The 17,694-nt window shown below is 36.9% G+C and overlaps 1 protein-coding gene across 1 annotated transcript in view; it reads right to left on the bottom strand.

The window, feature by feature from the left end:
• The window catches only part of Rfx6 (regulatory factor X6), a 49,521-nt gene extending 32,551 nt beyond the window's left edge, over nucleotides 1-16,970 (bottom strand). Inside the window, exons 1-5 of the mRNA XM_048425245.3 lie at nucleotides 16,741-16,970; nucleotides 16,296-16,452; nucleotides 12,762-12,885; nucleotides 10,956-11,017; nucleotides 704-781 (exon numbers count right to left, since the gene is read on the bottom strand). Of these exons, the coding sequence (XP_048281202.3) occupies nucleotides 704-781; nucleotides 10,956-11,017; nucleotides 12,762-12,885; nucleotides 16,296-16,452; nucleotides 16,741-16,957 (638 nt within the window). The 5' untranslated portion in view covers nucleotides 16,958-16,970. The remainder of the gene's footprint in view (nucleotides 1-703; nucleotides 782-10,955; nucleotides 11,018-12,761; nucleotides 12,886-16,295; nucleotides 16,453-16,740) is intronic.
• Between the last annotated feature and the right edge of the window lie 724 nt (nucleotides 16,971-17,694).

Genomic DNA, 17,694 nt, shown 5'->3' with positions numbered 1-17,694 from the left:
CAGAGACTCAAAGGGGACCATTGTATCTTACTGTCATTCTAAGTAAGATGGTACTCAAATATTATGTGTTGAGTTATTATAGCAATCTTTTGTGTTGGTAAGGTATTATTCAAATGCACAGATTTCTAAATCAACTGTCTCTTCATATTTATTACATTTAAACTTTACTTGTTACTGAATCCAGCCTGAAAATAGATCCAATCCTATGAGTAGATGAGAATATTTAGAAGATTTTTTTATGTTACATGTATTGGTGTTTTTGGCTGCATGATGTCTGTGCACCATGTATGTGCTGTGCCCATGGAGGCCAGAAGATGTACTATGTGCCCTGGACTGGAGTTTTGAAGAGTTGCTAGTTGGAAGATGTGGGTCTGCTGCAAGAATAAGCGTTAACTCTTAACCCTTGAGCCATCTCCCCAGTCCCCGAGTAAGAGCAAACTTAAAGGCAATTCTGTTTCCTTGAATTCTCCTCCTCATCTTTTGGGAGCACTTAGTTCACTGTTACTTTCTCATTAACCATTAAAATTATATAATTTACCAAGTGGTAGAGACCATATCATGACAAGGATCTCACAAAGCTGATATTTAATGATCAGAAGAAAAAAATTCATAATAAGCAAAGTTACAAAGTCATCTTATTGAATAGACATCATACATATTTAAAGAAGTGCAGAGATGCATCTTGAATATGCCATCACTCTACCTTGTCAGGCCCTTTCCAGAATAAACGGAGTGGTAGTATGCACTGCTCTCTTTGATGCCAATCCCATAGTAATGATACCTACAGCAAGACAGGAGCCATTTCTGTGTTAGTGAAAGAGAAAGGAGAAGTAGGAATAACTGAATCAACCCAGTAAGGACTGCCACCCATGAAAGATATTGCCTGGGCAGTACCACTGCCTGCCTTTCCCCTATGTTTTCCCATCCACACACATCTAAGGTCGGGAAGTGAATGAAGCTAAAGGATGAGGATATTTTCACTGGACTCCAGACTAACTGTATTTTAAAATGTTACTTTTTGGCATTTCCATGTAAGTTTAAAGTGGATAGAGCAATAGCTGGTATGTTTTTCAAGTGTTCTTCTAACAACAGGATTTCTTATTTAAAAAAAAAAGAACTTGGTATAGTAGCTTCATACCTAAACATTTCCGTGGCCCAAAATAGAAGTACATATAGAATACCAAACTACTTAAAAATTTAAATCAATTAAATGAACTGCTACATAAGGTATTACTGTGCTGTTATACTTACATTGCACACTCATAATGACCTAAAAACACAGACTTGACTTTAGGGTTCTTAGACTCCAGGTGATAGTTTGATAGTGTGGGGGGCACACCCTTACACCACTTATCAGCTCTTGCTTTGTTCACTTGTGGGGAGGAATACTGCACACCCCAGATTTTCCACCACTCACAAGCTTCCCATAGCCACTCTTCAAGGTCATGTACATATGAGTATGACAAGGTGACCTCCTGTGAATGGATTGGGAGCAGGTCCCCAGGGCTCAAGGAAACAAAGCTGTTTAGATGAGAAGTGTCAGGATTTCCAAGGCCCCAGGGCAGAGATGCAGTCAGGATGGAGGCATTCACTCTGAATGTGGAATTCCTGATGCTCTAGGAAAGCAAGAAGCTGGAGGGCACTGAGATCAGAGCCTCCAAACACAAGGCCCATAACAGTGAAGCTGTTTCTATTGACTCAAGGTTACTTGAGTTAGATAGTATATAAAATCTAATGTGTCTCTCTATATACACATCTGTACATTAAAATGATGTTATAGATGAGAAACAGGCAGAACAATATTTTGTAAGTATGGAAGATTTAAAGACTGTTTGGGGTAAGAAAATTGTAATCTGTTAACCTGAACAGAAGACTCCCATAACTATTCCACATTTATAGACCGTTAAAAGCTGTACTTTGTGATACTACAAAAGAGGATCCCTATAATGTATTAAAACAAATAGAGAGATGGAAATATAGTAAGTCTATGAAATCTCAAAAATGTTGAACTGATTTTATGGTAAAAGAAGCTTAATTAATAAAGACCTGATCAAAGAAAACACAGTAAAAGAAATCATTAAACAGCAAATAATAAATAATAATAACAGCAGTACCTAAACTATTCATAAACTGTCAGATTTATATGAGTTTGGTCAGACATAGCAGAATTGGGACTATGATCTTATGGGTTTGGAATAAGTATTGTTATTTCTATCTTAAACTTTAGAACTAAAACACCTATATAATGTCACTGCATTTGAAGAAATAAACAAGTGGTAAACAAAGACAAGAGGGTCTTTTCAAATGGAAAAATATCATAACTTCGTGTTCTTTTGCAAAGTTTACTATTTGTTCTCTAGAATTTACAATTTAAACAACTATACTTAAGTCACTGGCTAAAGCAATATATGCTAAGTATCATGTCAAACGTTGATTAACTTATGAGAACTCCTATCTTCTTGCTTCACATCTCCAACCCCCCTTTTAAAGCTATAATAAAATAATTGTATCCCAAAGTAAAGTGGTTTGCCATACAGTCTATAAAGAACTACACGGCCTTCACAGGTGGCAGACAATCAGATAAGTCAAAGAGGTAGCCATGAGTTCAATAAACATTAGAGTGTGTCTATCATGTCTGACCGATGTGATAGTTGTCAGAATAATGATGAACAAAACAGACATAGAAAGTAAGACCAGCTGTTCATCCCAGTCGATGTCCTTTTGAGCTAGATGCCTGCTGGTCCTGCTCTGGTTACCATACTGATCAGCACAGAAGCAAATACATTTCCACGTTCTAAAATTACCTGCAGTTTGATTTGTTTTAAATTGCAACATCTTTAAAGACCTTGGCTAGTGTGGATTTGTATTTTTTTTCTTATTCATGACATTACAATTGTTTCATGTGCACTTACCAATTCCTTATTTTTAGAAAATAATTTTGTTGTTTACTTTTTATTTCTTATCCAATCAGAGCAATAAAGTTCACAAATAGAAGATTCATTTCTATTCAATGTCAAGATTTTGTACATTTTATTCTATAATGAAACGTAACTGACGTATCGACACAGACATGGGGGAACTGACTTGGTCAGTGGCCTTCACCTCCACAGTGGAGAAGCAGCAGCTTTTCTCATTAGTAATGTCTCCTTGTTTAGGACTGATGAGATGACCAAACTTATGCTATCTATGATGTCTTATGAGCATGCCCAGAGAGAGGAAACTATTGAAAAAGAATCTTCTTTTCTTCAAATGTATTCTGTGTTCTGTGTGCTAGAGGAGAGCCTCCGTCCTGAAGGAGTTAACAGTCTTGGGGCAAAAAAACATGCAAAGAAAGGCAGTTCCAAAATAACCCACGCTACAGTTGAAGTGGGTGCGAGCAAATGCTAATAGAAGTTGCTGCCATGTATTGTGTTCCTCCTAATGCAAAATCATTGTGCATACATGATTTCAAATGTATTCTATAAGGAAAATACTACTATCCCAACTTCATAATAAAGTTTGAAAAAATCTGTAATTTATGTTAAATTCTATTTGTTATCTTTTTGTGTATGCGGGTACATGATGTGTGAGTGTATGTGTGTTGTGTGGTGTGACTATGTGTGCATCTCTGTGGAGACCAGAAGGACAGCTGTCAGGGGTCAGTTCTCTCCTTCCACCATGATTTCTAGGGATCAAGCTCAAATGTCCAGCTTCCATAACAAATTCTTTCATCCCATGAGCCACATTACCAACCCTGAGGTTCATTTAAAGGTTATTTAACAGCCTTATGGGTTTGAAGGCAAAATTCAAGACCACAGTTTCAGAGAGCACTAGCCTTCACCCCTGAAATGTAGAAGATAGAATTAGTTTTGTATCTCAAGCTTACTCACAATTAGAAAATCTTAAGTCAAATATAGTTTGAATATGTGTGCACTCACGTATGCTCTCTCTAGGAGTCATCATGAGTTAGAGTGCCACAAATCACAGCAGGAATCTCTAAGACCTACAACATTGATTGGGATGGTTTATATTTGACCTTCCATGTGTAAATAAAGACTTCTAGATTGCAAGCTTCCTGTAACGGGAAGTCAATAAACATGCTGAATAAATGAATTGAATATATGGAAAAATTTTAAAGGTAACAATGTGCCATAGAGAAACTATAAAAAAATAACTTGCCAGTTAAGGTCAAGCATATATAGTCATGTTCGTGTTATCAGCATAATTGAAACTTTGGTAGAGATTAACATATTTTATCTCCTGTAATATAAGAAAATCTGATTACTCCTTTCATCCAGTCATGAGCATGTTGTAAACTTATCCATTTCTGTCCGGATTACTTGCTCTCCATAAAGAGCTTGCGCTGGCTCCTGCCTTTGCTTTGTTGAATTTTTCACTGGGAATGTCTTCCTTCCTTCCTGGGACAGGATCTCTCTAGGTCAACTTTGAGGCATATTGTTATCATGTGGAACTGCCTAGTTCTGAAGGAAAACTAATCTCTCTGTCCACTGAATTCCACTCTTGGCTATTTATCCCATTGTGGCCTTATCCCTGTAATCATTAGTATCTCTCTCCATGGCTTAAGCACTAAGATTTGAGGAAACCCTCAAACATTTATAAATCACTGTTCTAGAGATTGAAAACCAATAAAACATAAACTTTCTTAAGGCCAATAGTTTTTTTTTTTGTAAGCAGCTGTCACTGTGAATTTCCATGTTACCAATAAAACACTTGAACAAAGCAAAAGTTGTATGTTTAAATACTGTGTAGGACAGATGTGAGGGTAGTATGTTTAGATAGGAAGGTTCTGGCGACACACTTCTCAGAGTTTTATGCTGTCTACTGCCAGGCTTCATACCTAGCTTCTTCAGGAGCAAATAAAACAATTGTCTCCCCTTAAGCTTTCTTTTGGTCTAGCAAAGCACCTGTTATCGTCTTAGTGATGATTTAGTGTCTTTCAGAAAAGAGAAGAGATAGTGCACGAGCTCCCCTGCCTCCCTTTTGTTAAATATAAACCCCGTAAACCCAGGAGGAGCGGGTTCATGCAGGGCATGCACGGATCCTGCATCTCCGCTGCAGCCTTTTATAACACCGTTTTGTCATTGCTAGGTTCTGCTAAAATAAATCTTGCTAGGAAATGTTTCCAGGAATATTACAACAGAAGAACATATGCTAATACGTGATAAGCAAGAGTGAGACCTGCTTGACTATTTTGATCTATGTACCTCTACCTGCTGGGTGTTTAATGGGCCATTCTAACACTGCACAGTCCTTTATCAGTCCATCATTACATCCATTTTACTAAGGGAAAAATGTTACAAATACCACTAAAATTCTGAGTATAGTTAGCTATTTTCCTAGGAAAAAAATGTTTATCCCAAAATTACTCTTTCTGATTTTCTAAGACACTTGTGTTCACTCATTAGCACCAACTGTTCTCTGACTTATGCCTTAGGTCAAGTGACTGATCTCGTTTTCAAGTTATGAACACACAGGAATGGTTAATTCTTGGGCTCATAACTTAACTGTAACAGATTCTCAGTACACTAAGTGGAACCATTGTGTTTCTCTTTCACAGCTAGCACGTTCACATTGTCTCTAGCGCGTTGCTTCATTGGCTGAGCAGCATATACCTATGCTTCCATTGTTTCTTTTTCTCATCATTTATCATATAGAATTCCCGAAACATATGTTCCCACCGAGCTAGTCGCCCTGATGTTGGCTGTTTACACTACACAAATGATAACTGATAAGGAAATGATGCAGCTAAGCTCCTCAGGGACTTGCAATAACTTGCTGTGATAAGAGCAGCTGTCATATCAGTTTTATTAACCCACTAAATCACCACTAATAAATAAGATAATAGCTCTTTCCCATCATGTCTGAAAACCAAGATTTGGTTGACCAAAGTCTACCAGAAATTAAAATGTAACTGATTCAAACAGTCCACCATGTGCGTGGTATCTATAAATGAGCTCACCTAGACCCCCCTTACTTTGTTAAGCTATTTTGGGCAAAGACAAATATAGGCTTGTTTTGTTCATTTTGTATTATCAGAGGCTAACTACCACTGAGATTGCAAATATAATACTTATTAATTAATATTAATAGTGAAAAATTTTGACAGCAGATAACCTATCTTATAATTCTTTATACCTCCAAAAGCTCTTTAGAACCATGCTTTGTACCTCAATTCCAACTGAATGTATTATTCTTGAAATATTCATAATCAAAAGGTACACTTGAATTTGACTCTGTGGTACCTATACAATTTCATTTTTGAAAATGTAAATTTAAAAATGTTAAAGTACAGCTTTATGTATTATTTTGAAATCAAAGGAGGAGAAGAAGAAACGTGAAGATTAAGTTGGTTTCTTTCTTGGTTTTTACTGATATGCAGAGTATGTTATTGAGGCTGGGAAAATAAGACTTTAAAACCAGTAAGGAATTCACTGGATTCAAAGAGCCTCCCACTGTCACTTTCCTACACAGATTGGGGTTTCTCACACCTGGTCACACAGGCCATTGCTTCCCAACCTGTAGATTCCACATATTGCTATTAGATGTAAAGAACCTTTGCTCCATCAACCCCAAGTACATCTGAGGTCAGTTTCAGACATCATGGAACACTTTTCCTGCCCAGAACACAGAAGAATCCTTTAGGTCCATCATCATCTAGCAACAGTTCCAACTGACAATTCCAAATGAAATATTTAAACATTAGATACTCTGTGAAAATATGATAAAATTGAAATTTTACTTTTGCAAACAATGACCATCAGAATATTGCATAATATTAACATTTTAACAAGCCATATGATGAAGTTAAAATGAGTTTTTGACAAGTTCATTTATATTTTAAAGTAATTTGACAAATACTCAACAATTATTTAGAGTACTGTATTAAACACTACAATTGCAATAAAATGACTTGAAATTCTGGAAGGAATCATGATACCCTGATTTTTCTATATAAAATTATATCATTTGTATTTCTATTTCAGTTGTCTATATTTGTATAGAGATAAGGTATTTTTATAAAATTAAAATCTATTAAATATTGAACACCTAGCAGAAATAATGGTTGGAAGATAATGTATTTGCATAGAGAATGCTTAGGGTTAAAATTAAGAGTCTGAGAATTCATTGGTGGGACAAATTTGCTTTCATATAAAATATATTTCTCTAGAATTAGTGGTATGATTCAATTACAGAATTTATTAGAGAATAATTTATTTATCAGAAATAAATTAAAGAAGATTAATAAAATATTTTTGTCTTTGAGGAAGAATCCAATAGTAATGAATTTTAAGAACTGTTAGAGCAGTAAAGAATTAATAAAACTTTTAATTAAAAAGATAAAAATAGTAAAAAGTTTAATAAAGCAATCATTTTGCTAATTTGGCTGATATTAGAAACAAGTGGGCTTTCGTACTTTTACTACTTAGAGCGTAAACTTTAGAGCAGCTGAACCTTTGTATAAATGCCACTTTTGTTAATGGGTTGTATCTTTGCGGCCTTAGGCTAGTCAATAACCTTCTAACTACAGTTTCCTTATTCATTAAACATAATAGTTCCTATCTTGTATTATTATTGGAAAGATTAGACCTAATGAAAATGCACATATACTTCTGTGTACAATTCAATAAACAATAACTTTTCATTGCTTTGTCAATTTTGATGCCTTCAGTCACAATTTTCTCTTATAAAAAACATCATTTCAGCCGATGGTGGTGGCACACGCCTTTAATCCCAGGGCAGGCAGATCTCTATGAGTTTGGGGCCAGCTTGGTCTACAAGAGCTAGTTCCAGGACAGACTCCAAAGCTACAGAGAAACCACCCCCCAAAAAGTATCCTTAAAAGATCAAAAGTATATTTGATCTTCCATTAATATTATTTATATATTATTTAATTCTCAAAGCAATGATATAAGGTATCACAAGCCACTTTACTGATAGAGGCTGAGTGATCTGTCCAATTGTCACACAGCCATGTATGAAAGCATAGATTTTACTCTGATTTACCCAACTTTAACTCATGTTCCAGCTATTAGGCATGCTGTCTTAGATGTATCTTCCAAAATAAAATCTGAAGATGTCTTTAGAAACTAAACCAGGAATGTCTTCTGGATAAGAATAATCACATCAAAGCATTACCATTTCCAAGATGTATCTTGCTATATCTTTCAATGTAAGTAGTTTACACAAAGGACATTGTTTCTACTTACAATATATAAATGCCTGGAAGGGTGATAACCATGTCATAAAAAGCAAATGGTATATCAATAAGACCGAAAATTTCAAGTTGTTAATGCCTTGAGCATGTCTATGGCTCTTAATTATCCAATAAGTTGCCAAAAGCCACCAAATGTTGCTATATCAACGTTAAGAACTAGAGTGTGGCTGTGTCACAATGGCATGGTTAATGATTCATCCCTAATCCTAAAGGCTCCTTCTGGGATTAATTGACGTCCTCTGCAGCCTGCCCACCCAATCTCTTGTAGATCCCGTCAAGAGGATTGCTTGTGTTGCTTTGCCTCTTTGCCCCCTATCTTTCTACTGCAAACACTGTCAGATCTCAGCTCCACTTACACAATATAGTACTTTAGAAATCATCAAACCAATCTGAACCAAACAACATAAAACTGACTTGGCTAGAAGAAAAAGGCTTTTTTTCCCCTTCTTTTCCTATTGTGGTATGTTGTTCTACTTTCACATGCCATAGTATTTTCTAAATTAATCAAAATAAGTATTGATTGACAATACATTATTTGTTAGACAACAGAAAGAATTAAAAGTGAATCAAATTATCTGTTCTCAAATCATATCTTCCTATTATAATATTAGGAAGGGACTAAATGTCACACCGAAATAGATACTAATGAACAGTTATGAGAGTGCAAAGAGCCTATGCAAATTAATAGAATAAGAGAATATTTAGAAGAGAAGGTTCAGGAACCATTCCTTTAAGTATCTAAGATTTCAAAATACATACAAGGTCCAAGGTTGTCATCAGAAGGGGAAGCTGCCACTGAAGAGAGACAAGACAGATGGGGTGATTTAAAGGCTACTGCGGTAGTGATCTAGCGACAACATGGATATATCCTGAGAACTGAGAAGTAAACAGGAAGATAGGACAATGGGTTGAAACTAAGTCATAATAGACTTTGAATACCGAGATAAGTTGTCTTTAAGAGTAGATATTGTGAAGCAGTGAGATGTTTAGTTGGTAAAAACTAAAACTGGCTGCCAAACCTGATGAACTGAGTTCAATTCCTAGAATGTACATGGGAAAAGAGAACTGACTATTGAAACTTATTATCTGATGTCCATATGTGCCGTGCATAGTACATATATAAACACACAGGCATGAACACACATACCCACACAGAAAGAGGGAGAGAGGGAGGGTGGCAGGGAGAGAGGGAGAGAAAGAAACGGAGTGAATAGATACATAATTTTAAAGAGTTGAAATTGTGAACCTGTGAAAGTCATTGAGCATGGGAGAGATATGATTCAGTAAGAACTTTGGAAACTCAATGTGAAAATATTGTATTTATTTTGAGAGAATTAGGAAACAACCTACCTCAAGACCCAGCAATACCACTTTTGGATAAATACCCAAAGGATGCTCAATTGTGCCACAAGGACTATGTTCATGACAACATTGTTTGTCATAGCCAGAACCTGGAAACAACCTAAAGGCCCCTTGACCAAAGAATGGATAAGGAAAATGTGGTACATTTACACAATGGAGTACTACATAGCAGAAAAAAATAATGACACCTTGAAATTTGCAAATCTAGGAAACATCATATTGAGTGAGGTAATCCAGATCTTAAAAGACAAATATCATATGTTCTCATTCATAAGTGAATTTAGACATAAAGCAAAAGGAAAGCAGCCAATAATTCATCATCCCAGAGAACCTAGACAACAAAGAGAGACATACATGTATCTAATGTACATGGGAAGTAGAGAAAACAAAATCTCCTGAATAAATTGGGAGCATGGGGACCATGGAAGAGGGTAGAAGGAGAGGGGAGATGAACAGAGGGGAACAAAGAAAAATATGTAGCTCAATCAAAACAAAACAAAACCAAAGATCCGACTAGACAGAATAATGCTTTGGGTGAGGAGTAACATTGAGACATTACTAAACCTGTGTAGTATGAGTGAGGGCTAATCTTCGGAGTGGACATCAAATGGAAACATATTGTTTAAATTTCTGCATGCAAATACCCAAAGGGCTGAAATCGACAAAGGATATCTCTTTGGAGCGGCAGTTGCGGGGAGAGGGTAATATAAATCAGTATGCCATTAATTCTGAGAACAATGTAACTTTTTTAGACAAGTTTAAAAAAGAAGAAAGATCTGATTCTGTTAGAAAATTAAAACATGGACAGAATAATCACTGTGAACATGAGCCTATAATGGAGATCTACAGAGAAAACCAAGGATGCCAAGGGGCAAGCTGCATACTGCTTATTGTATGTTTATATTTACAGTGATATTTATGTTTATAGGGATTAGAAAGCAGGCTATTATGAATGCTGTTTGTCTTGAATGGGGAAGGAGATGATAAATGACTGAAATGATCATCTGAGTGAGAAAAAGGCTAGGAAGAACTTGAAGCATGTGGCAGGGCTCCCCTTGTCCTTTAGGGGATGTTGTCGGTCTCCCTGGTTATTACATTTTGTCTTGTATATTCATTGTTCATGACCCTGGTGACTTCAACAATAGCTTAAAATCATGAAAACTATTCACTTAACATATTTCAGGAGAAGGCATGATAGATACTATGAGTAGTCTTTGTAAATGTTTCTTTCTAAACCTTATTCTTTTCTACACCCTTTTATTTTTCCCAGTTTATCTACTTCACCAAGAAAGAAAATACCTGATTCTATTCACTGATAAAGACAATAGTTATCATATGTCTATAAGTATAAAGGAGAAACCTATTGTTCCATTCTTACTTTGAATGTCCTCTTGTTCCAAGTCTTCGTGTTGTCAAGAGGGGAAATTTTTGGCGAATTGTCTAAAAAAGAAGGAAAAGGTTTCCAACTTGTGTAGTTCTAATGCAAGCCACTCATATCCTACTAAATTAAGAAAGTAAATGGCAGACTGAAAAGAACACTTAAACTACAGGAAAGCAATACATGTATGCTGGTGGGAATTGCACCAATACCATGGAAGAGCCTACCAAGATCTATTTTTGCTTGATGTAACTACTGAAGCAAAAGTTACTTTATTTACACACACAGGAGGCTGTTTAGATTTCTCTATGATAATTCCATTCAGAGGTTTACCCACATTAAATATCCATCACCATTCTGAAAGGCTCCTTGAATCTTAAAGGAGCTCCATGGAAAATTTGATGAGTTAATTGCTTCTAGTTTTATCAAATGTTAAAAGTGCTCCATGATTCCTACTTAAGGACCATTGCCGTAAGGTAGACTCAGAAAAATGATAGTACTAACATGGACATCTGAAGCTGTCTCATCCAGCTTCAGAGGGTGCACTGAGCTATGAGGAGACTGATTATCATGTATCCAATAAGCTAATCACAGGCACGGTTAGATTCGAAGTCCACAAGTACCACACTGTATATCACACTGTCTGTGTAAGAAAAAATGTTTTCAAAAATAAACTACTTTTTAGCATTATTTTACTTTATATGTGTGAGTATTTTACCAGTATGTATGTCTGTGCCCATGGAATCCAGAAGAGGCATGGGATCCCCTGGAATAGAGGTTCATCTGGAAGAGTAGCCAGTTCTTCTAACCACTGAGGAATCTCTTATGCTCCAAAATATAAATACTTCTTGAAAGTATAGAGTTGGGCCACCTTTAAAGTGGGTTTTTTAAGTGGGGTGCTAAGAATAATGATGCATGCCTGTAACAACAGCACTCAACAGACTGATTGGGAGATCACAAGTTCAAGGACAACCTGAGCTAAATAATGAGTTTAAGGTCAGCCTGGGGTACACAGAAAAATCCTCAAATCACTTGCTTCATCTTGCCCTGAAAACCCACAGAGCTGGACCATAACACTCATTGTTTTCTAGACAATGAGTCCTCTACAGGCTAGGATCTGAACTTTGGAGATATAATACTTGAGATCCAAACTTACTACAGTTCTACTAATGTATCCTAGATTATCAGAATACTTAAAAAGGTTTCAATGGTGAGTTATTTTACCAAGAAATTAATATTATTTCCTGGTCCTCAAAATGACATGAACATATATAAGTCATCTAATATCAGATTCATAGATTCCCATCCTGAAGATAGAATGTTAAATGACAGAAATTTAACCAATCCTTTCATAAAAAATCTTATGTCTATAGCATAAACATATTCATACTGAAACAAAGATTTAGAAAAGCTACTTAAGTAATAGAATGAAAAACTATTAAAAATTCAAAAGTTTGGATAATATAAATAATAAGGAGAGCTTGCATTTGTGGATCTCCTTCATTTACTTTTACTTCCGAATGTAATTTAACTATATTCTTGAATGCATTCTCTTTGAAGGAATATGCTACAGTTTTATGGAGCTTGCCTTGAGCTCACATTAGATCTGATAGCCCGCATTCGGTGACTCAATAAATCAAGATATAAACATACACCGCTCTAAACAAACGCTAAGACATTTCACTTATGCTTGTAAAGCAAATGCCTTAACATTCTGTGAGACAACTCATTCAGATGCTTTGGCTTACACATTGTCTACCTAATATGTTAGCTGTCAGGTAGTATTAGCTAATATATGTCATATACCTTTCCAAAGGTGGCCGCACAAGCTGGCTCCAATTTCTCTTTCCTGCAGAAATCTAAATAGTGAGCGTACAGAATGCACCGTGGGAGGCAAACTCCTTCACACACTATGTAATTGTCTTCAAGCCTGAGAGAAAAGGCCAAAAATTAGGTCAAACCTTTTAACCATTACCTCCCTGCCCCCTCAATTACTTAATGCTCATTTTGAAAACAGACTGTACAAGTGAGTCAATGAGCAGATATACATGGATTTTTTTTGTTTTGGATGCTATTTAAAATGATACCAGAATAAAAATAGTCCAAAATTATGTGCTATAAATTTCAAAATTGTTGAGAGAAATTTGAATGTGCTGTCCATAAATAAAAAAAAAGAAAAAGAAAAATCACAATGGTGATGGATATACTCCTTACACTGCTGTCACTCTCCGGTGGTTACATAATTAAAATGTAACAGTGGACTTAAAAATGTGCACAAAGGTTATATATAACTGTTAATTAATTTCCTGAGAAAGGAAATTATCTTGATGATCCAACTTAACTTGGCAAGCCCTAGGGAAAAAAATGTTTGAAAGTCAGAAACAGAAAGAAGGTCCAGCCTCAAGTGGGTAAGCCAGAACTTGTTGATTCCCCCCCAAAAAGGCTTTAAGCCCTCTGAGGAGTGAATGGGGGAGGAGAAGGGGAAATAGGGGTTAGGAGAAAGTGAGGGCTGAAGAACTGTTGTTATGTAAAGTGAAAAGTAATTTTTTTTAATAATAAAAGAGAATAAAGAGAAGAAAGGCCTGAAGTAGTAGCAGACACCCTCTCCTGATCTGGAGAAGCGAATGACAGCTTCTAAAAAGGCCACCTCTAAGAGAATGGATAGCATTTGATCTCTAGGAGCTGAGGGGCTCAGTTCTACAGTTCAGGGAATAAATTCTCTCAACAACCAGTGAGATTTGAGAAACAACTAAATGTCTCTTGAAATTCTAGCATCAAATAATTTCTTAATTTCTGTCTGGTATGGCCATGAACTTAGTGCCAAGGTAACCTGTCTAGACTCCTGACTCACAGAGGCTCCGAGACAATATGTTTGTGTTGTAAGCAAACACACACGTGCCACCACATAAACACAAACAAAACATAAGGACTCTTTTTAGAAGAGTAAGAACCATCGTGATCACCTGTTAGCACCATTACAAAGTGATGCTAATGTAAAAACCACTTCTCCCAAGCCACTGTGGCAAATACTTGATCTTACTTCTTTTTAAATCTTCAGTGTTCAGTAGCTTACTATTTGGTCTAGGACTTTGAGTGATGAAATTGAAGAGGCTATGTTTTTAAAAGAACATCCTCAATTCAGAAATAATGCCAGGCTTCTGCTTGTCAATGCTCATACATCCTTACTTTCCTCCACCAACTGTTTCTGAATCCTGAACAACAAGAGAAAACAGGGTACTGCATTTGTTTGGAAAACACACCAGGGTAAACTCACTTTATTGAAGTGGAAATGACGATCTATTTCCACTCTCAAACCCTTTTAATGTGATTAAACCTATGATCATCTAAAGAAGCAATGTATCTCTATGGAAGTCTCTAAATATAACACATGCAATCCCAACTCTGCGGTACAGATGTAACTATATAAACTTCAGAAATCTGGGTAGATTTCCATTTAATTTCAACTAAATGTAGTGTAATGAATATATTTGTGCTGCACTTATCTGAACGACAATCTAGAAATGAAAACTTCGAGATTCTATTCCCACTTTTCCTAATTGTCCAGTAAATTCTTTTTACTAAAATGTAATTATACTAATTTTATGCTTAATAAAATCATAATCATTTGCAACACAAGAGAAATGCAATATGCAGCATTGTTCAAATTAAAATTGGGTGAAGTCTTGAAAGATTTCAGATTTAAGATACTCTCAATGCACACAAAGTAAAAGTCAAAAGACCCATTCAATGAATTTCAGATGCCAATTATCCTTTTAATTAAAATTGTCCAAACCAACTAGGAAGCAGTATTTCAAAACAAATGAATTTGCCTACCCAAAAATTGAATAGTTAATTGACAATAAAAGTTAAGTTAATAAGTCATATTTTTAGTTTGATTTTCTGTTCCAATTTTAACACTCTCAAGATTCTATAGTCTTACAGATTTATCAAAATCCAGATACCTTAGGGTTTTAATTTATGTTTTTAGAAGACCGGGAAAATAAAACAAAAATGTAAGTGCTTTATAGTCTTCAAAATATGATAATTCTTAGAAGAAATGACTATTTAAAACTTGCATTTTTAAAAGTAGGTATATAATACCTGCGATCCATTTATTTAGGTAGCTGTCTTTATAGTCATTGTTTGGTTTACAAAATACTGAGTTAAGCTAGACATACCTATGACAAGAATTTTAAATAAATCCAAGATTGTTTCTATTCACTCAATTTGAACTAAAACATGATGAAATCATACAAAATCTTTTAAAATAAATCTAAAGTCAAAAAATTTCCCAATTGTCCTGATGATAGTAGTTGTTTCCTAAGTATTCCAGATAATTTTATTCTCAACTGTTTACAGCTTCAGAGTATTTTCAACTAGTAATTGTAGCAACAAACTTCAACAATCACAACTCAACTTTAAAGGAATAATTGTTCTGTATTTCAGATGTTGGAAGGGTTTGAACATACAGTTTCAGAACTTCAGGCTATGCAAATTAAAACTTAATGATTAAATAAACAAAAATAAGGGTTAATAGCATTTATAGATTTTATTTTTCGAATTTTTTCTAACCTGTAGATAATACTAGATAGACAGACCGATAGATAGACAGACAGACAGAGAGGTAGACAGACAGACAGATAGATAAATGATAGACAGAATAACTAATCAGTAAGTAACCTTATACTTATAATTCTTCATATTATGCAAGGTTTCTTAACGACACAGTCGTTCTTTAGATTCCTCTTCCTTTTAGACAAGTGTTACCAAAACGCTCTTAATATTTAGACCTGGTGATAATCTCTTAGTTTTAAAAAAATCTTGGGCCAAATTCAATTGTAGTACTTGCTACAGTAAATCATATATATGATTTACTATAAAACGGAATTTTGTAAAATTATGACAGATTAACTGACTTGTCTGTCTCTTACTTCTCACTCAATCTACCTATTTTCTAACTGACACAGTTTCTGCCCTGCTGTGGATTAAGGTAGAATTAAGGTCCTTCCACTTTTTGTTATTTTGAAGGATCATATCTCGAGAGCACAAAAATACCAAATAAATACATTTCATATTGAACAAATTATAGAAAAATTCATCACTGCTTACATGTGAAGAACCTGTAATATATATATATATATATATATATATATATATATATATATATATACAGAAGAATGATATATCATATATCATTATGATCCGAATACAGATCGTGAGAATAGGCAGTGAAAAGAAAACGGATGCATTTCTCGTGGGTCTTTTAAACTTTTAGGGAGAAGCAAATTGGGAAATGTCAGGGTCCTAGAGACACAGGTGCGCGCGACAGGGCCGGCTTACCACTGCAGGGTGAGCTGAGTCTGCTTCTTCTTGTCCTTCATGATCTGCGTGATGCTCTTCTTCTGAGAGAGCTGTGGGTCGGCTGCTTTGGTCTTGCTCTCGTGAGCGTCAACATCCTCTTCTTCGGAGGAAAAGTTACCATTGCTTAAATGTACTTCTGAGGGCGAGTTTAAGGAGCGACAAAGAACAAGGAAACATGCGATCAGTCTGGTGGCTTCCACATCTACTTGCTTTACGTTGAATGTGGTGCCCGAGCCAGGCAGACGGAGTGGAGCAAAGCCCTCGGAGTTAACAGTGTTTTCATCAACATTTTTCCTGGTGAAATGAGATGGTCCCGGTCCCAACAGAGTACCCTACTTCTATGTGTATTCGGAGTGGTTTATAGTTACTGTTGAACGCCCTTGGGACGCCTCTGCCTCGCAGCCGGGGCGAGCGGAGCACTCACCTGATTTGACTCCCACCTGCAGCCTAGGGTCTCCGCCTTTCTCCCCGCTGCCTGCGGCTTCTGCAGCTGCTCTGGCAAGGTACGCGCTGTCCTCGGGGTAGACCAGCAAACCCTTGCCCAGCAGCTGCACGCAGCACTCCTCCGCGATCTCGGACGGAAGTTGGGGCGAAGGCTGCTCCTGTACGAAGACGTCTTCCAACTCGGGGACCTTGGCCATCCTTTCCAGCGCTTGGAACTCGGTGCGTGGAGCTTTGCCCAGCTCGGGGTAGAGCCCCAGAGTCCTGGGGCGGGGCGGGGCGGGGCGGGGCGGGGCTGGGGACCTGTTGGCCGCTGGGCAGGGAGGAGGCTGCAGGCTCAGAGCCCCCCGATGGCGGAGAGGGGACAGGGTGACCAGGTACCGCACAGATGGCAGGGTGTAGGAGGGCGGAGGCAACGCTGCCTTTTTCCAAGCATCTCGGATCTGGACAGAAGCTTGCTCCCAGCTTACTTCCACACCTGCTTACTTCCACGCCTGAGCTGCTTTCCTCTTCGTTCTTTCTCTCTCACCGTGTTCTGAATCCAGAACTACTTCTCTATGGAAAACTTCCTGAAGGATCCCAGAAAGCTTAGCCCTCCTCTCTAGTGGGACAAACAGCTTAAACTGTCCCCATCTCTATTCCCAGGTGTCCTAACTTAGGTACCTGTCGGGGCAGACTTGACTCTGCAAGCATAGAACAGCAGGGAACAAAACCTACAGTACCACCCAGTCTTTGGCAGTCTTTGCACCGCCTTCATCAGGTATGTTTCTGGAGTAATCCAAGGATAGAGGAGCACCCTTTTGAATGACTGGAAGGCAGAACACTCACATCTCTCTGCACTGCAGTGCACACATTGACTTGGACACTTGGGCCTCACAGCCCTCTAAGCTGTGGAGGTTGAAAGAAAAGATGCATTCCTTTACAATTCCCTTACAAA

Source organism: Myodes glareolus, chromosome 1, assembly GCF_982192425.1.
Source record: "Myodes glareolus chromosome 1, mMyoGla1.1, whole genome shotgun sequence".
In the NCBI taxonomy this organism is placed as follows: Eukaryota; Metazoa; Chordata; class Mammalia; order Rodentia; family Cricetidae; genus Myodes; species Myodes glareolus.
The sequence above is the reverse complement of the archived record's forward strand: the minus strand, read 5'-3'. Positions and strand labels throughout refer to the sequence as shown.